The 20,172-nt window shown below is 35.6% G+C and overlaps 2 protein-coding genes across 2 annotated transcripts; both read left to right on the top strand.

Annotated features, from left to right (window-relative positions):
- The first annotated feature begins 2,333 nt into the window (after positions 1-2,333).
- On the top strand, positions 2,334-12,670 carry LOC115451574 (probable metabolite transport protein CsbC). The gene is made up of 11 exons (XM_030179931.2): positions 2,334-2,484; positions 3,358-3,519; positions 5,946-6,108; positions 8,330-8,450; positions 8,850-9,094; positions 9,395-9,528; positions 9,685-9,817; positions 10,220-10,315; positions 10,720-10,910; positions 11,441-11,568; positions 12,171-12,670. Exons 3-11 carry the CDS (start codon positions 5,968-5,970, stop codon positions 12,293-12,295), a joined length of 1,314 nt encoding a protein of 437 aa, XP_030035791.2. The 5' UTR covers positions 2,334-2,484; positions 3,358-3,519; positions 5,946-5,967; the 3' UTR covers positions 12,296-12,670.
- Positions 12,671-13,478: 808 nt separating this feature from the next.
- Positions 13,479-19,380, top strand: LOC119192352 (synaptic vesicle glycoprotein 2B-like). Its single transcript, XM_037446172.1, has 5 exons — positions 13,479-13,849; positions 14,409-14,570; positions 16,203-16,365; positions 18,978-19,099; positions 19,184-19,380. Exons 1-5 carry the CDS (start codon positions 13,780-13,782, stop codon positions 19,378-19,380), a joined length of 714 nt encoding a protein of 237 aa, XP_037302069.1. The 5' UTR covers positions 13,479-13,779.
- Positions 19,381-20,172: the final 792 nt, after the last annotated feature.

Raw genomic sequence — 20,172 nt, 5'->3', positions numbered from 1 at the left:
ACGTCTGCAGCCGTCCCTGCGCGGTGCCGATTACTGCAGCCCGTCTCCTGGTTGAGGAATTTAAAACAGCAGATGATGCATTCATTTCAAGATGTTATGTCAAAAGCCATTTCACAGTCATACTACACATAAGTATGGTCAGAAATGACATTTTAAGGACTTTATTGGAAACGGAAAGTGACGTTGATTTCATCATTCCCTACAACTCCAATTCTAGTAGAATCGAGGGCAAATACTCCTTAAATTTTCTAGTTGTCGCATGGAGCCGACTGGGTGTACCATGCATGAATATTATCTGTGATTATATTGTACCTAATTTAATTAAAATAAAAGCTACTGACTAAATAGTGTGAAAAGATTTACACTAAGTGTGACAGCAGATATCCTAGAGGACTTCATTGCTGGTTAACAGGATGAACTTGCCTAATTTAGGGCGTAAATGTCAAATAGTCAGTTTAGTGTAAGGTGCAACCGCATGTTTTGTAGTGTTTCCTGTGTGTGAAAAGTGTAGTCAAATTAAAAACTATATTTAAAGTTGTTTCCTTTATTTACTTATCCTTTAAAAATAAGATTACAATTTGGAAATATAAATCGATCTAATGCTTGATTAAGCGATAAAAAATATAATTCAATTTATTTTTCCTTATCTTGAGATAAATATACCCGTGATTTCTATTGGCTTAATTTGGCGATGGGCTACCCCACGTCACCCAATACTATCTTGAGATAGATTATAATATAAGTTCCGAAAAGTGTGGATGCAAAGTGCAATAGTTAAGGTTCAGCTTCGGTATGACATACTTTCGCCAGCGGTGGCTTCGTGTGGCGGGTCGACCATTTCCCTGCAATATGGTTGAGGAGGCCAATGGCTGGCACATGCGTCATATTCGTGAACGGGTACTGCTTGTGTAGAGTGTTCTACCCATTTCGCTTACTATTTATAATTACTAGGGTATTATAACTATTACATTTCATGATTCCTGAGAGGGTTGTGCCCTCGTATGGAAATGTAAAATTCACTTATTACCTGTTTTGTGTGTATCCGAATGAAATGCTCTGAACAAAAAAAAAACAATTGTATATTTTCTCTGTATCTGTACTGCTGATTTTGAAAATAGCAACACCAGAGTTTCTTGGCCGTTCTTCTCTGATGAGAACTGCTTTCCAACCTGATAGTAAAGTTAATATTAACCGAATCTAAATAATGTATAACATTTTTACAGGTTCAAATAAACGATTTCATATTATTTCAAAGCCCCGCGAGATTATTTTTTTTGTAGTAAAGTATACATACTGGGCAAATTCATATCCAAGCTACGTATTATGCACGTAAAAAAACTCTTCAATTATATATTGAACAGTATCGAAATCAATGCAGTATATACATTTAATCAGAGACAATATCCGCATTATTTTAATACTCTGAGTGATAATTTCAATTTAATTATCTTAGGTAAAGAGGACCGCGCCAAATCAGTGATTCCAATATGTTTGATAACATTTTTGGTAAGGAATCTTGAACAAAAACCTAATTAATACATTATATCTGAAGTAGATGTTTATTTCATTCAAATAATATAGATATTGTTATGGATTTGTTGATCATTTCTATAAAAGATTTTTGGCGGCTCATAATCCAGAAAACCTTAGAAAAATCATCGTGATTATTATTAAAATATTAAGACACTTAGTAGTCCATTTTGTTTAGAGCATAAAGGAATAGGATCGACCTAAGCAGTATCAATGTCTACAAACGAATAAAGATAACATAGCTATAGCGGTTTGAGTTGTCAGTCAGATTGCACGTTTAAAAAATATAATTTGCTCCCATAAAATATCAGAAAAATTTTAAAACTATTTCTGACGATGTGCATGCTACAAGCAATGATGTATGTTACGTTATACATAGAAACGTTCGTGAAAATATTATGTAGAAGAATTTTAACAAACATTTAATAACCATATATTTAAATGATTAGAATAAAACGTAGAAAACAGATGAAGCAAATGATTACTTTTGAGAAATAAATGCACAACGAGAAATTCATTGCGAAAAGCTTTATCTAGGTCCGGATTGGGCTGCGAGCAAAATTGTAGGTATAGTAATTTATTTTATTTATACATTAGTCTTAATAGCTACATGGTCTATCCATGTAGTAGCGTACCCAGCACACTACATACTGAAGTTTTTTTTTCTTTATGTCAGCCAAGAAGAACTAGGAAGTAAGCATCGTAATATATAATTCTAGTATAAGTATTTCGACCGAGATAACTTTTGTTAATACGTTCTCATTGGCCCATTATCTGTCATTATCAATATTCGCTGATTAAAATTTATGAACAAAATTATGCGGGCAAAATCGCGCGAACCAGTCGGTGCGGTGGGTGGTGTAGAAAAAATAATTGTAAAATAAACAGTGAAAATGTCATCGGATCACAAGAAAGATGAAGGTGTGCCAATAGAAGAAGCTATTGATAAAGCTGGTACGTATATTTCAGATATTTCGTTAGTTTTTTACACCATCTTAAGAACTGTTGTTGGATAGTTCTCTAAAAAGAAAGATAACATAACATTATATCGGCTTACATGCTTACACAAGCATGTTAGCAGAAAAAGTCATGTTGGAAATTGTCATGTTGAACATGCCTCTGTAAGCATGTTAGTAGAAAAAAAGTCACGTACAGGCTAGAAATACATTGTACCTTGTTACTGAAGGGGATGATACTCTCTCTCGTTCAGAGAATATGATCGGTATAAAATTTTAATGTTATTTTTAATTTAAAAAGCATATAAAGCTTAATACTGAACCAATCTCCAGTTTGTTTCGCTGTTCATATTAGACTAGTATTTCGATATTAACGGCAATTTATGTAAGAGTCTAACAAGATACCTACGTGCGAGGGTGAGGAAGAAGGGTGCGGAATAAGGAACTAAGGAACAGGCATTAGGTTGCCAACCAACAATTGCGTTTAAACCTCAGAGTTTAAACATTAAAAAAAATGTGAAGTCATTTTAACAGAACCAACTAGAGTACTGCAACTACCTTAATTGGAATTATTAAAAAATTATTAAACAAGACTGCCTCGGTGGCGTAGTTGTATTGCATGCCCGGTACGACAGCGCTCTGAGGTCCTGGGCTCGAATCGGGTCGGGCAAAGTGATATTTGGGTTTTTCTGCTCAGTATCAGCCCGGAGTCTGGAATTTGTGCCCGATATGGCAATAGGCTCGCCCCTATCACATCATAGGACGGAACATACTTGGTGAAAAGTGGGTGCCCTAGTTGCGCCTCTGCATACCCTTTCGGGGATAAATGCGTGATGTTATGTATGTATGTATGTATTAAACAATTTCTCAGGATTTGGCCTCTACAGCTACCTTCTAATCTGCCTCACCGGACTCGGGATCATATCGTTCGTCTGCATCACCTTTGGAAGCACCATCATTATTCCCGCAAGTGCCTGTGAGCTAGAAACCACCACTGCTCAGCAAGGGATGCTAGCTGCCGCACCGGTTGTGGGTAAGTCATAAAGCAATTATTAAAACCATTACCTTTTAATGACTTTTGAAGGATTATCCCGGATTATGAAGTTAATAAACAGTATTTTGTTAGTTTTACTTTTGTGATTTAATACTATGGTGAAAAGTACACGAAACACGATTGCTGCCAGTTTAATTTATCGTTGAGAACTTTACTCATAACTATTAACCCCACTATTCTACAGTATGTCAAGCATATATGTATAGCTATTTGAAGAAGACACTAGCCGTAATATTTAGTGAACATAAGACCTAAATCTTGGTGTAATCTCAGCGCAAATGGCTAGCTTTAAATCCTAGTTGAGCCCCAACAGTTTATGGGGGTCTTTTATTCCATGAAAGACTTGCATGCGGCTGCAACTGCGACAACTGCACCTTGTAATGAATAAAAGTGTCGTTCCTTTTAAAATTAGTAATCTCCAATCCTCACATTAAAAAATGACAACATAGATGAACAAAAACAGAAGAAAGTAAATAGAGTGCGGTCTACGACTACCGGTTTTAGGTTCTCGGATACGAATCCCGAGTCAGGCAACATGATATTAGTCGACTTAATTCGGGATTTGTGCCCGATATGGCGATTGGTTCTTATCTCACCATGGGCATTAGAGGGACATTAGTTGCACCTTTATCTGCCCATATAACATACATATAAAATATTTGGCAAAAAGAAAAAGATTTATAAACACATGTGAATTTTATTATTGTAATACAGCTGACGTATTAGCTTTGTCATACAGTGTATTAAACCATATAACTTTTAACATTGCTTACCATTTTTGGTCATAGGAATACTATTTTGACTCGACTTTTAACTACCCTTGTAGTCATAGATGTTTCAATTACAGTTGCGACAATTGGAAAGTTACTATGACTGGTAAATAAAAGCTTTAATAATCTTAACATTTTTGACTGTCTGAAATAGAACTAGATACATTTATTTTCTTTGTAAATTAGTGATTGAAATGACGTGCTTAGTAGACAGATTACAGGACTTGAATTTAAATTGTTAGTGGTTTTGTTAATGTAAATGAAGATGTTATTAGTCTTAATAGACTTACTAGATGGTCAATACTTTTCCGTTTTAAAGTCACTCTTCAGATACAAGAAATAATCTAGAACTTGTTTCATGTATATAAGAAATTTAATTCAAAACTATTAAGTTCATGAATAATGTAAAACATTATTAAATATTATAGATCCGGTATCAACAGGCCGGCATAATTGTGTCGAGTGCCTAGGCGTAATCATCTTCCGACAATTGACACTCTATTGGACAACACTCCACTTACCAGGTGCAGTGGTCACTTTGCTGTGCATTTATTAAAAAAAAGTATCCGAAATACTTTCCGATTGAATTAGATACCAGAATAACAGAATTAACGATTGCTTGTTTAAAATCTTGTAAGTCTACGAAGGTTCTTACGCTAGAAATAATTGCAGCAGCAATTACGCGTGTTTTGATCGCTATCTTAGCGAATCGATTATTTTACAATACCTCTAAAGGTGTTTATAAAAGCTACATTATCTGCGTAGTGATAAATAATGATTATATCTCGGAGCTCTTAGGGAGTTTATTCATTGATAAAGCATAAATAAGGGGCTTTAATATTTTCCCTGGAAGTTCTTACTTCTTAATGTAGTTCAGGGTCTTTTTTTTAAACTGCGTAGATTTTCTTAAAAACCGAAAAGGTATACCATGTTAGTTGAAACTAGAAATTTCCTTTAATACGACAAATATTGAACTCTATCGACCCGCCCTGGTTTCGCACGAGTAGCACCAATTTGCAGCCAGATGGTGATGATAACACAAAATTTCGAAAAATGCTAAAAAAAACAATTTTTTTTGGGATTTTTTTTTTAATCAATTGGATCAAAATCCGGTCGCTACAAAACTTCACAGGATCACCGGCGCAGCTAATCAGAAGATTACCTGAAAAATACATTAAAATCGCTCCAGCGGGTTCAGAGTCCCTTGGGAACATACATACATACACACATTTATTTTTATATATTAAAACAATAAAGTAACATTACGTGTCATAAATTATAGACAATCCTCAAAACGCTACTGGTATTATTCAATAGATTATCGAACTGGTCGAACTTTATTCTCTGATCTACATGATCAGAGAACAAAAAAAAGTTTAAAAAATCTGATGTACTACATACATGAGGCAGTTCCAGGTAGCATGAACATATTCTGAGGACGAAAATATGGCGTAAGATTTTACGATCAATAAAAATCTATACCTTTTAATTTATTATTAATAATTACTACCCACTACTGAGCACGTGCCACCTCTATTAGTGAGAAGGTCTAAGTTAGGCATTAATTCAATACGCTGATGGTGTGGGTTTTTAATTAGTTGCGAAATGTAAAATTCATGCCTTCTTCTATTCCAGGCTCAGTCATCGGCACGCTAGTATGGGGTTACTTGGCAGACACGCGCGGTCGCAAGAACATGCTCATGTATTCTTTATTGGGCGGCGCTACAATCAACTCCATCGCCAGCATCTCTGTCAACTGGATCATGCTGATGTTGTTACAGTTCGTGGCGGCCATTTTGTAAGTACAGCATGACATGAACGGGCTGCTTGGTAGAACGACTTTTAATAAATCAACTTTAAGCAATCTCTATCAATTGTGAAGTCCGGTGTCAATTGTCAAGTGAATTATGACTTTTCAGTCGGGCATGTCAATGTGACGCCATTGCACCTGATGGTAAGCGGGTGGAGTCAGATAGAATTTAACTGATCACAGATGATTACCCTTCGCCAGTTGACACAATGGAGGCTGCAAGGTCATCGAACATCAGGAGAAAAATATAATATAAAAACCGCGATCAAAGTCCAAAAAATATTTTTCAATGCAAATTATTTCCTACCTTCCGCAATGCCCGTGATTGTCATCATGAGATCACACATTATGTTGATTACAATAATCTTCAAAGTGGACCTGCGCTTGTTCATAATTGTTACAAAAAATAGATAATGTTATATCTACCGTGACGTGTTCTGGTACACAAGAGACCAATGCATTTAGGTTCCAATTTTTTTTACATGTAATAGACTTTCATGACATGTAATGACAACATTTTACATGAAATTGTGTGATTATTTAATAATAAGAAATTCTGGTATCATTTATGAAGCTTTAGAATGTTTATAGTCATTAGCAAGGATCAGACCTTTCTGTACCACGGGACGAAGCAAATATATAGCACACGAACTTCAACCTTAGACCTTAAAAACAATATCCCATATTAATTCCTCAGTTGCATATCTGAGCAATTAGATCGGGAAAATATATTGAAACTTATCAATAATTGATAATGTTTATCAAAATATTTTTTAGTTATAATTCAAAACCAAACGAAAATCTATTTTGTAACATTTATTTTCTAATTAGATATTGTATAAAAAACTGCCTCGATGGCGTAATAGTTCTGTTTGCGTGGTAACTACAGCTCTGTCTCAGGTTTGAATCCCGGGTTGGGCTAAGTGATATTGGGTTTTTCTACTCAGTTTTAAATTTGTGTCCTATATGGTAATAAGCTCGTCCCTTTCACATTGGATAGAACACACAAAAGAGGGTACCCTGGATACACTTCTACCCCCCCTCTCTGGAATAAGGGCGTGATGTTTTTGTTTGTTTATAATCAAAGGTTCAGCTGTAAGTGGTCGGGAAGCGTTATTATTGGAAGTACATCAAACCTGATGTGGTATTGCGTCATTAAAAAATAAGGTATTCTGAGAAACAATATGTTAGCCAAGGCTCTAGGTTCGCCAGAAATACACAGGCCCTCCTTTAAAGATTTCTTTCCTGGACAGCTAGTACTTTAACGTACAAGATTATAAATTATACAACAAAATTCTATAAAATCTTATAAAAATATGACCCTGTTTCAAAAAATAAGTTAAAACAAATTGACAATTAGATGCGCAACTAAAAAATAAATGATGTATAAATCACCTCGTTAAAAACTGGTTAGAAATATTTAAGAGTTAATAATATTTTACGCATGCGATTTGCGTATTTGTACTTACGAAATATTCATGCATTTTCTATCAAATTCAGGAAACAAGGATTATGACGCAGTAATCACAATCTCAACTGAGATAAATAACAATTGAGTTGGTTTCCTTACGATAAATGAAATATTTCACACGTGCGATAACATATTATCTTGATGAATAATCTTTACTTTCCGATCCAAATTTGGGAGGAGTCGTGTGCAAAATCTATGTAATATGGAATCTCAGCATTTATACAGTGTGTTTGTATTCTTAGAGTGGATATTATTAGCCGTCTACATCGTACCGAATTTCCATTTTAACATATTTTTTAATGATTCATTAATGTATTCTGATATGATGATATATGATGGATTTGTCCAAAGTTAAATTATCTTTCTTAAATACACTGATTTACTATCAAGTTTTACGATTAAAGGCTTAAGTATGACGTATCCAATTCTGGCTAAATTTAAATTATTCGGGTTGATAGCGCAATAGTCTAGTAGCTACCCGCTCTATAACTGAACTCTAAAAAAAACTGAAGATACGTTCCTCCACCTATAACAACCGTAAAATGAACTTATCAGATCCACTCCAAAAAAATGTATAGCTCTTTTTATTGTATTGGTGTTCTACGGTGAAGTGTTAGAGAACAGCGCTTTCGAGGTGTCGATTATGAATTGCATCAAGTCTTGTCTTTATACCTAGCTCTTATAAGCCGTCTATTTCATTTAATTTCTACCCCTCTTATCTTCTCGTTTCCTTTTCAGTTCTTCGGGCCTGTACTCGTGTTCATGTCTCTGGCCTCTGAGAGTGTTCCTATGGCGAAACGTAACTTGGTGGTGTTATTGATATCCAGCATCTTCCTGCTTGCACAGGGCGTAATGGCAGGTAAGCCGATAAACCCTGAAGGGGTGAAATAAATTACAACATAATGACATAATATTATTAAAACTTACGCAATACATATTAAATTAGGCGAAAACAACACGGTTTTACTCACTTACGATATAGTCGGAATCACGGACCAGTTTCAACATATTAAGTAGCTCATCCTCAAGGGCGAGTACTAAGAGGATGACGCGTCGCGGAGGCCTCTCGATCACTAATGTAATGTCATACCTGAAAAATAACCTACGACTTATTTGATATTTGTCTTTATAGTTTTGGCGATAGCTTTTAATGTATTTATTTATTTATTTATTTAATCACTTTATTGTACATCAACACCGTAGGGAAAAATAAATATACAACATTTAATTTAATTATATTTAATTATCTGCATTACAGTTTTGGCTATACCTGTCGTCCCTCTGAGATTCTCTCACCACCTCCCAGCATTGGGCATCTACTGGAACTCTTGGCGGACGCTCGTCATCGTCTACTCTCTGCCGAGCATTGTTTCAGCAATCTGGCTAATTTTCATGCAGGAGAGCCCCAAATTTATCTACACCATGGGTGACAGGGAAAAGGCTTTGCAACACCTAACTGCAATTTATAAAGTAAATAAGATGAAGGCCAGGGCGGAATATCCGGTAAGATGTGTTATTTATATTTTTCAATATCGTGTCTTCTTGAGATTTTTTTTTGTGTGATTAGTGAGGTACGGGCGGATTTCAGAAATAATTTAAATTCAATCAATGTATTATCATCGGACCACTGTTTTGTACCAATTATAATATCGATAAAATTATCAATCATAGCTTTCTCGCTTTTCTCAAGTCGTCAAGTAATTTATTTATTAAAATTGCGACAATTTTCAATTTTAGTAATTTATTTGACGACAATTAAATCAGCTGTTAAAAATTAACGTGCATATATGTTTAATATTTCAGGTACAGAGCTTATTGCTGGATTCAACAGAGAAGAATGAGGAGAAATCATCAGCGAAGGATCAGATCGTGCCGCTATTTAAGATGCCTCTCCTTAAATATACCATAATAATGATATTACTCTTCGCTTTCCAACAGTAAGAGCATTTATTGACTCAATAACCATTGACCGATAGGTTTTGTTTTTACGTTTCTCATCTTTATGAAGTACCAACAACCAGCGGATATGATCGGAGAAATAAACAAATAATATTTAGAACATTTGTGCGCTAATAAAACATTCCTGTTTTCAGAATTGGGTCCTTCTTGGTGTGGCTTCCGACGATACTGAATCAGTTCATCACTAATATTGAAACAGGAGAGGGTACCAACCTGACTGTATGCGGAGTCTTACGGCTAGGCATTGAAAATCCTATCGAACCAGACGTAAGCAAAAACATTTTAATAACTTAATCAACTGAATATCTTAATTGTCACATATTTGGCTATGAATCAGTGAAATTCTCAGTTTAAATCTAAACAATGAAGTGAGGTTTATTAAAATGTGTAATTAGAATTAGAAAGAAAACAAGCTCCATATATTATACCCTGTCCGTATTGCTATAATATCCATGAGTTTCACATTATGGTAGAACTTAAAATTTATTTAGAACAATATAATGGTATTATCCAATGACATGATTAATAGTTAAATATATATAAAATGTGAAATGAAACTATAATAACAATATTGAACTAAAAGTGCCAAAAATGATGATAATCTCAAGACATATCAACCTACGGAAATAAGTACTTCATATTGTAATATAGTAATATTTATCTTGGCAGCCTGACGCAGTGCCGTGCGCCATCAACGAAACCGCGCTGCTCATGTTGCTGGCGGTAGGCGTGATGAAATCTCTCGTCAACAGCCTGCTTAGTCTGGTGAGTAATGTCTACGAATTGTTTACATTTTCGAATTATGAATAGAGCTATGGAACACAAACAAGTACTACATCATTAACATCCTAATAACACCTAGCTTCATCACTTATACATACCTTAATCTGTATCCTTATAAAGAGTTATAAAATTAAAATGAAAAGTACGTAGGCATTTCTTTATATATGTTCTTTATATTTGTTGTTTCTTTACCTTAGTTTCTTTTTGCTTCCTACCACGGTGTTACCATTGCGATATGATATGTCGTTTGACAGCCAGTGGCTTTGCTAGATTCTTAGCATTACCATGATACGTCAATAAGCGGCGGCGACTAGTTACCATCGGATGGACGATTAACTCGCGTGCCTTCGGAGTTAATAAAAAATAACTAACTAATTTCTCAACAGATAGTCAACAAAGTCGGTCGCCGCAACCTGGTGATGATGATCAGCGCTTTGTGCGGAATCTGCGGTATTCTAGTGAACCTCGTGCCCAACGCGTACGGCAGCATCGTGCTGTTTGGAATCTTCTCCGTGGGCATCATTGTCCTTGGGTTTTATACAGCGATCATCGTTGCTTTGTTCCCGACACATTTAAGGTAAAAGAAAAAGGCTATGGAAAATAAGGGTTAGATTGTGGATGCCGACACTAACTAATAAAAGAAATACTGACTTCAAAAACCGCTACAATATAAAAACATATTGATCTTTATATACGGTTAAATAAGAACTTATTGAAACACAAGCAGTGTAGGTACTCTTGAAAATTCGTGTTTGTTTATATTATGCGCGCTAGCTTTTTGTTCGCAGTATCGCATGAGCGTTTCGAGATAAGAATCTAGCTATATATTTCCTCGGGATAAAAAGAAGCCTATGTATTACTCAGGGTGTCAAACTATTTCCATACCATATTTCAAGCTCATTAGTGTTAACATTTGTAGAAAGGCATCTTGTCAAAGGCCTCTAAGCACCTTTCCACTTATTAGACGCAGTAGAGTAACTTTACCTGAACAAAAAAATGTGAAAAATATCCGCCCAAACCGAAAATGTCACGTACTCCTAAAACTTCTTTGTATTATTAAGCAACAGATTTTGCAAGCATTTTCGTATATTCCCGTTTTTATTTCAGAGCGTTGGCCATAGCGTTACCCCTGACGTGCGGTCGTTTGGCGGTATTTGCAGGCATCCAGATCCTCAACGTCTTACTGACGATTAACTGCGACGTTGGCTTCTACGTTTTCGCAACTATTTACGCCTGTGAGTGTTATATTTAACATAACAAACAAAAATCACGCCTAGCCTTGCTCCTCGAAGACGCAGAGGTGCAACCAGGATATACACTTGTCACCATGTATGTTCCGCCCTATGATATGATGGGGGCGAACCTATCACCATATCGGGCACAAATTTCAGTCTCTGACCTCGGAACGATGTCGCAGCGCGTCTAATTTGCACAGATAATTATTGATACTTCACTCTCGTACTTAGAAAGTGCATTATTTATTTTTTTAATAATGAATGACTAGACGAGCAAGCAGGTAACCTGACCATAAACATTGGCAATACCACACAGAATTCTGAATTACACAACACTGCACGCACCCCACTAGACTTGTAACCCTTGAGATAATAGGTTTCATAATGGCCAGTAATTATGTTGATTACACTATCTTCCAAACGGGAATACAATAGAGTAAACACAATGTACAATACTGCTTAGCAATCGGCGAAAACAAACATTAGTTGGACCAGTATCCTACCCAGACCTAGTGGCCATAAACTGGGATTCGAATATTTAATTTTAAGTGTGCATATGTAAGCATAGTTAAATCTTTATTAATACTATGTTATTTTTCCAGCATCTGCGATAGTTGCATCGTTCCTGCCAGACGACAGAAAATTAGTACCTACAGTGGCGCCATCTGAAGATAAAGAATTGACACAGAAAGAAGAAATGCCACAAAGATCTATGACTGAACTTTGAAAAGAACATAATTTAATACTCATGTGTGTTTTGATGTGATGTTTTAAGCTGGGGTCACACTAATCTCTACGTTAGGTTTACGAGTACTCATATTTTATTAAATAATTTTTTAATAGATTTTTTATGGAAAAATGTTGGAAGATTAATATTTGGTCAAATGTTGTGTCCATGTTCCATGTATTGCTATACCACCTACGGTAAACTGTAAACTCTTCAAGCTCATTAATCTTTATAATTATAAACTGTGCATTTTCATTATTTTTATTTAATCCTGCATAAATAAAAGGTTTTAATGCTTCAAAATTAAGAGATTATGTTCCCAAAACAATAATATTTATAAAAATATATTTAATAAATTGTAAATACTTACCTATTTATGCATTCTTTCATTTATAATTATTAATGCTGTTGCGACCTAATTACTCTATACAACCGACTACTTGGTTATATTAAAAGTGTATTACAAACATTCGGCGTGACATAGAATAAAATTATAAATGTTACTGACTTTAAAGGAAAAGAATCGGTATGAGAAAAGGAAAAACATTAAAATGATTACATTTCACTCACTGTATGAAACGCAGCAGTAAATTGCAACGCCCTATTAAACAGACATTTAATGATAAGATGACTAAGCCGGATATATAATATATTAAAATAATAATAGTATCAGCCCCGTATTATACTGTCTCACTGCTAGCCTCCTTTATTACTGAGGGATCCGGCCTTAGTTCACCACAATGGCCTAGTACGTTCGACAAACTTGAAATATTCTTAAAAACTCTTACCTAGAACTTCTCAGGTATGCAGGTTTTCTTACGATATTTTCCTTCATCATTAAGCAAGCGATAATTCACAAAAGAATACACATAACTATTTAGAAAAGTGGGAGGTGCGTACTGCGTGTGTTTGCCAGCCCGAGCTGGTTACTTTGGTTTGTACCTTGTCTTTTTGTATAAATTTAATCCCCTAATTTAAAAATGTCCATAGTTATATAAGTAATTTTAATAGTTGTTTAGAAATAATAATTATTATTATTCTTTGTTTTGACGTATCATAAGTGCAACTTTGTTCGCCTACGTGATAAATAAAGTATTTTATTTTATTTCGCGCCCATGGGTTTTGGACCTTCAGACATTCGTCTCTGCATTCAGTTTCACTCCCAACTAGGCTATCGCCACGTTAAGCCGAATAAATTATGCAAACTGACACGATAACATCGTGGTTCTACCACAAAATTCACATTATTTTTCTCTCCAATAGTGAAAGTGTTCCTCCAAACAGGAAGGAACTACTCCGCGTAATGTAATTGCACCTACTAATATTTCGAGAGTTATGTACCTTCGCAAATATTATTTCCTAAACTCATTATCAATCATTATCAACACGCGATTATTAAAATTTACGGATAAATTATAAAATCATATGTTTCCAACAAAAACGCGCGGACCGCCGAGTGTGGTAGACCGTGAGGAGTTAAAAAAATGGAGAAGATGACAGTGGAACTTGCTAAAGATGAAGCTGTGCCATTAGAAGAAGCTATTGATAAAGCTGGTACGTATATAATTGTATAGAAATAACTATTCATCATACACCAATAAATAAAATCATACTGGTGGTATATTTTACTGGTGGTAGGTCTCTAATATGTGAGAGTCCACCTGGGTCGGTACCACCGCAATGTCTATTTCTCCCGCCAACCAATAGTGTGTAGTCACTGTTGCGTTCCGGTTTGAAAGACATTAACATAACATTAACCTCTGCAAGTTTGTCATTCGTTAGAGTAGAATGAACATAGGAAAAGTATCATCTCCCATTTTCAATATTTTTCCTATCGCAACTGATTTGTAACTGCTATTCTCTGATAATTTCAACCCTTTAAGTGTTCAATCACATGATAAACAGACAGTGTAATCCTAAAACAGAGTTCTTTATGTAACGATTTGCCACAAAACCCTGTCCGATACCACAAAAATATCAGGTCCATTTGTTTATTTGTGACCCCAAGCTAAACACAAGCAATATTCTATATCAGTTTGAAAAAGAATATCTAATAATGCTGAGCATTTTAGCCCGAGATCAAAAGTAAAAAATATTCAAATGAATTCCACAGGATTTGGCCTCTACAGCTACTTACTGATCTGTCTCACCGGCCTTGGGATTATATCATTCGTCTGCATCAGCTATGGAAGCACCATCCTCATTCCCGCGAGCGCCTGTGAGCTGAAGACCACCACTGGTCAGCAAGGGGCGCTCGCTGCAGCGCCGGTAGTAGGTAAGTTGACAAAATTGAAAATACGCATCTATATTCTAATAACAAACACATCTGTTTGTATATTGCGCAAACACGAAGCACATGAGGGAATCGGGTGAGATCATGCGATAGCTTATTTCTTGGATTTTTTGTCGCTATAGAAAGTCTCATTAAAACAGATCCAGCGTCTAGTATACATTTTTTTTTTACCGCAACTGTTTAATAAAGAAATTATGAATAGAGAACCATATTTTACTATATCATATACTCAGATATCATACTCCCTTCTGTTATCCAGTAGCAATTTGATGCAATCCGCCATTTTACCAATATTAGCTTTAAATGGCGTAGACAATTTTTCGTTTTCAGTTACTTTAATATTTTTAAAATTAAAGTAATTGAAAACAAAAACGATTTTTTGATAATTGCATACCCAGTATTTTACGCATTGTTACAGAAAATATACAATCCATTTCGTAAATTCAAAAGTTGATAGGTTTTTATGTCGACTACAGACGCGCACAAACCACCTCCACCCAGTAATCAACAGTTTACTGATATAGTATAGGTAGGTATTTATAATTCTAATTTTATAAGTTCACTTAGCTCAACAAAATTAATAATTTTTTTGTAGCCCTAGATATCACTATAGATTTCTGTTATTAAGCCCCCGGCTTTTGAATATACTCATAAAAGTACTTAATTTACTCTGGTTTTCACGATTTTGACATATTTTATATATTAAATTATTAACATTTTAAGCAGGGACTGCGGAACACGATTTTCTGTTGTGTTAGTTAAGTACTTATGTAGTTAAAATTCGCTTTCAGTGCATTAATTTCGCGCATAGACCCATCCTGTGACACGAAAATCTTTTATTGTTAGGTTTAAACTAATGTAATGAATAGGTCATTGTTACACAGACAGAAAATCATACTTCAGCCAATTCATATCAAGTATGTTATAGCAATTTTTTTTTTATAAGAATTTCGTAAACGACCAGATTATACTTATAATAAATCCAATAACTACTACGCTAAATATTTTTTTATATTTCTAGGGAAAGATAATTGAAACTATTATGATTTATTTCTCTGTTAATACAATCATTCTATGTTCTGGATATCATCTACGCTTATCTACTTATCGCTGCCGAAGACTGGGGTGTCGTTTATTGGCGCCATAATTAGAGTCAATTATACGTAAGTTTTAAACATTTTTATTATTTAAGTAGTTTTAACTTTTATGTTTTTATTGATGTTTAAACAATATTATCGTCTGATAAGTATAATATTTCACTGTGTATTTGTACTGCTTACTAAACAGAAAAATCTTATTAATTTTTTAAACACAATAGACAAACTTCTTAATATTTTTTTTTTACAAATTCCAATCCGCGCGAATTTTTGAAAATTCTTTATCAAAAACCTTTGTGGTCAATAGTTTTCATTGTTGCAGATTTATTCAGTGACTTTTTATTTACTGGGCACAGGGATGTACGTGCAACCCCTTTCGGCACCCATGAATATAATGGTTCCGGCTTAATTTTACGCTTAGCCAAAGTACTGACTCCAACCAACCGGTAAAATAACTTCAACCTTCTCTAGAAAATATCTAATATCAAGAGGTTCATGAAGCCTTCTTCTATTACAGGCTCAATCATCGGCACGCTAGTATGGGGGTACTTAGCAGACACGCGCGGTCGCAAGAAAATGCTCATGTACTCCTTATTGGGCGCCGCTAAGATCAACGCCTCCGCTAGCATCTCTGTCAACTGGATCATGCTGATGTTGTTACAGTTCGTGGCGGCCATTTTGTAAGTACAGCGTTAGTATTTTTTAGGGCTGAAAAGTCTCTCGCGTGGAGAATCCGTCTGGAAATGTGTGACTATATCTGCAATAACTATATCTACTGCAATGCAGTTAATTGAAACACTCTTTAGTCAGTATGACTTGACGAGACATTATGACACTAACTTATTTTATGTTAAATGGGCGTAGTATAGACAAACAATGCTTTGTTATTAAATGTTATACATACTGGTGCTCACCATTGGGCGACAAGTTTACTCTTATCATTCAATTGCTTAAAATTAAAGCTATCAAACAAACAAATGGGCTTACTAAAATTGTTTAACCAGTCACCGATAGTGCCGGAAAATGCTGGGTGCACTGTAAATTATGGAAAGAAATTATTTCGCAAGGGCAGATACTTCTGTCTCCCCTGATGCAAATAGGCGTGTTGTTGGCCTCGCGCTGCCGTAGACGCCGAGGGCGTCCTTCGGTGCGCGGGCTTCTAGCCCTCCCACTATAGGAGATTTAGCCGCAAGGCGGACGCGACTGCGGTGCAGACTTGACACTCAACGTCAGAGGAAGCCCGAGCCGTTCCTAGCGCCGAAGAGCTAAGTTTTAGCTGGTGTGCCTTATAGTTTGATATATAGTTAGGTACTGCCCGGCGGTCGAAGGTTACCATCAAAATCCAAGCTTTATGGCACGGTTACAATACCGCTCAGTCGCCCCCGTGAAGGCTGGGCAATAGTAATAATGTACTTTCTCCGCGAAACCAAAAAAAAAAGATTATATAGCTATTCAAAAATCGGGTATTATCTACCTAGGACTTCAATCTTCAATGTATATATTTATACAATTGATCATATCTTGAGATAAGTAATCCCATCTCTCTTATCACGAGTAATTAGATCGAAATAGAAACAAATTTTATCAATACCTGCCTTAGTTTATGGTTCATACAGCAATAAATAATTAAACATGTCAATCTATTTTTGTCAATATTATAAGATTTATGTACTTACCCACCTAGTAAGTTTATATTATTCAAAATATCGGGGATTTATCTACCTATGATAGTGTCTTTGAATATTTTAGATAAGTAATCATATCTTGAGATAAGTAATCCACCTCTCCATCACGTCGTATTCATAAAAGTAAAACAAAGATTGGGTACCTTTAGTTTATGGTGTCTTCACTTCTAGTACATTAAATGATGTCCCATTGTTAATAGATTTAATTATCGTCAGTAAGTTTATTTATAAAACAAAACCAGAGAGTGATAGACTGTTGGAAACGGTTGTATACTGTTTCCAAAAGTAATAAACCATCGACATTATGTCGCTCTGTGAACTCTAAAATCATGCCGGCCTATCTCTGGATGTACACCGACTAAACATAAACTGAGAGTTACCGTGGTAAGAGACTATGGTGAGATTTTCATTTACATCATATTTTAGTTGTCTTCAATTGTCAAAGAATAAACAAAAACATTATGGCATCAAAAGAACTAAAAATGCACCTAAAACACACGTACTAGAACTCAAATATTATCTAGTATCAGTTACAACTAAGATAAACGATAACTCTGTTTATTGATAAAAATATTTCCCACGTGAGATATGAAATCTTGATAAAGACCTTCAAATATATAACTGAATTCAGAACTATCTGTGGATAACATAAAGTACATAATCACTAATCAAAACCCAAAGACGAATACAATCTGTCTAAAAGCTATTGAATAATTCAGTCCTGCACTTCAACATTATCCAGGGAGGGATTTTAACTTCCAATACAAACAACAAAATTTTTAGTTTTGAAGATTTATTAACTATCAACCTGCATATCCAAGCCAATTCTTGTGCGCTCGGTCTTCGCACTTAATGGAGGCCAGTACAGGAGGAAGTTTATCGCGACCCTAGGCACTCATTTCACATTGAGGTCTATGAGGGTTCGTGAACATTTCCTGGCCTTATCCTCTCCTTCTAAGAGGCTTTCTTCTCCTTTAACCTTCCTTTTCCAAATATCCTCCCAACTTTCCTCCATGTCCCTGCAGTCGCTAAGGATTCCAGTATCCCATTCGCAGGTTACCCCCGGTTAACTGCTGGGTCCAATACAAAAAAACCTGCACTAGGCTAGCGTGGCGGATTAGGACCATTAAAGGCCAGATAAAGGCCATTGGCCCAGCGTTGAGGCAGTGTAAAATATAGATTTACTTGTATTATTATTTAAGAATATAGTAGTTATGTAGATTCTATATTTGTAATTCCTTTTCTAGTTACTGAATGTGTTTTCTAATTTATAGTACCTGTATGTGCTTGCACGATACGACACCATTCTGAGATCCGGGTTAAAAAATCTCAGGTCAGGCAATGTGGATATTGGGTTTATCTGGACAGTATCAGCCTGAGTCTGGAATTTTTGTCTCATATAAGAAACTAGCTATGAGTTTAGTCAAGTATAATATTTCGCCTTATATCTACCCATGACGTAGGGACACACACTTGCGCAGCTATATATGTGCACGTGCGCAGTTGTGCGGGAACGCTGTGTCACACCATGCCTCCCATATAAAAGCGACATGCGTTCAGCCTTCTACACATGATCTGAAGTTTCTAACCACGCTCTTTGTTTTCAGTGCCTCCGGTATATATACGATGTTCATGGCTTTATTATGTGAGAGCGTCCCGATGGTAAGGCGTAACATGGTAGTCCTGTTAGTTACCAGTATCTTTCTGCTTTCACAGGGTGTAATGGCAGGTAAGAAGAAATTAATAAAAATCAAGTGTTTGAAAACTTAGTTTTGGTCCAGTGGTTTTTAATAAATTTAACTATCTGAATTAGTTTTGGCCATACCCATCATCCCTCTGAGCTTCTCTAACTACCTCCCGATATTGGGCATCTACTGGAATTCTTGGCGGACGCTCGTCATCGTGTACTCTCTGCCGAGCATTGTCGCAGCAATCTGCTTATACTTCATGCAAGAAAGCCCCAAATTTGTCTACACCAGGGAGATAGGGAACAAGCTTTGCAACATATAATCGCAATTCACAGAGTGAATAACATGAGATCTCGTGCAGAATATCCGGTAAGACAATATGTACCTTTGTTTTTAAAAAACGATATGTTTTGATAACTATTGATTGATATTGTGTACAGAAATATGATCCAAATAATATTATCAGAGGATTGAAATATGTAAGTATTGGCATAATTGTATCCACTGTCGAAGGGTAATCTTCTCTCATCAGTCGACATTCTATTGGTCCTTACTCCACATACCATTAGGTGCAGTGGAGTCACTTTACAGTGGCCGTATCAAAATAGACCTAGAATGCGCTATGATGCACTGGTTTCATCTCTTTACAGCCGTCTAGTCATTCGTTCTTAAGCTAGCGTTCATAATATTTCAATACAAAACATCTTACATTATGTAATTCAAAGGTTTAATTAATTGAGAGCTATTAATGTTTATAATTTCTTTGTACTTACCTAGATACTATTTTGTATTTCAGGTAAAGAGCCTGGCAGTAAATCTAGATAAGAAAAGCGAAGAGCAATCATCGGCAAAGGATCAGATAGTACCGCTGTTCCAGGCGCCACTTCTCAAATACACACTCGTAATGATGTCACTATTCGTCTTTCAACAGTATGAAGTTTTATTGACACAAATCAATCACTGACCTAGAGGCCTACTCGGCCTTTCGTATAACTTATCCAGATTTCGTTAAATGGATTTTAATCACCAGGCCATCGTTCCTAAAAACAAAGCTTTACTTTCATGCAGCATAATATTATCTAAATGCGTTTTCGCTATAGGCCAACATTAATCT

Source organism: Manduca sexta, unplaced genomic scaffold (genome assembly GCF_014839805.1).
Source record: "Manduca sexta isolate Smith_Timp_Sample1 unplaced genomic scaffold, JHU_Msex_v1.0 HiC_scaffold_2659, whole genome shotgun sequence".
In the NCBI taxonomy this organism is placed as follows: domain Eukaryota; kingdom Metazoa; phylum Arthropoda; class Insecta; order Lepidoptera; family Sphingidae; genus Manduca; species Manduca sexta.
The sequence above is the reverse complement of the archived record's forward strand: the minus strand, read 5'-3'. Positions and strand labels throughout refer to the sequence as shown.

Bases quoted from the DNA above. Each gene is read 5' to 3' on its own strand.
- LOC115451574 (XM_030179931.2), top strand. From the start codon at position 5,968: ATGGGGTTACTTGGCAGACACGCGCGGTCGCAAGAACATGCTCATGTA. The intron at 6,109-8,329 runs GTAAGTACAGCA...TTTCCTTTTCAG, and splicing joins CAGTTCGTGGCGGCCATTTT to TTCTTCGGGCCTGTACTCGT. The intron at 11,569-12,170 runs GTGAGTGTTATA...TTATTTTTCCAG, and splicing joins TTTCGCAACTATTTACGCCT to CATCTGCGATAGTTGCATCG.
- LOC119192352 (XM_037446172.1), top strand. From the start codon at position 13,780: ATGGAGAAGATGACAGTGGAACTTGCTAAAGATGAAGCTGTGCCATTA. The intron at 13,850-14,408 runs GTACGTATATAA...TGAATTCCACAG, and splicing joins AGAAGCTATTGATAAAGCTG to GATTTGGCCTCTACAGCTAC. The intron at 16,366-18,977 runs GTAAGTACAGCG...CTTTGTTTTCAG, and splicing joins CAGTTCGTGGCGGCCATTTT to TGCCTCCGGTATATATACGA.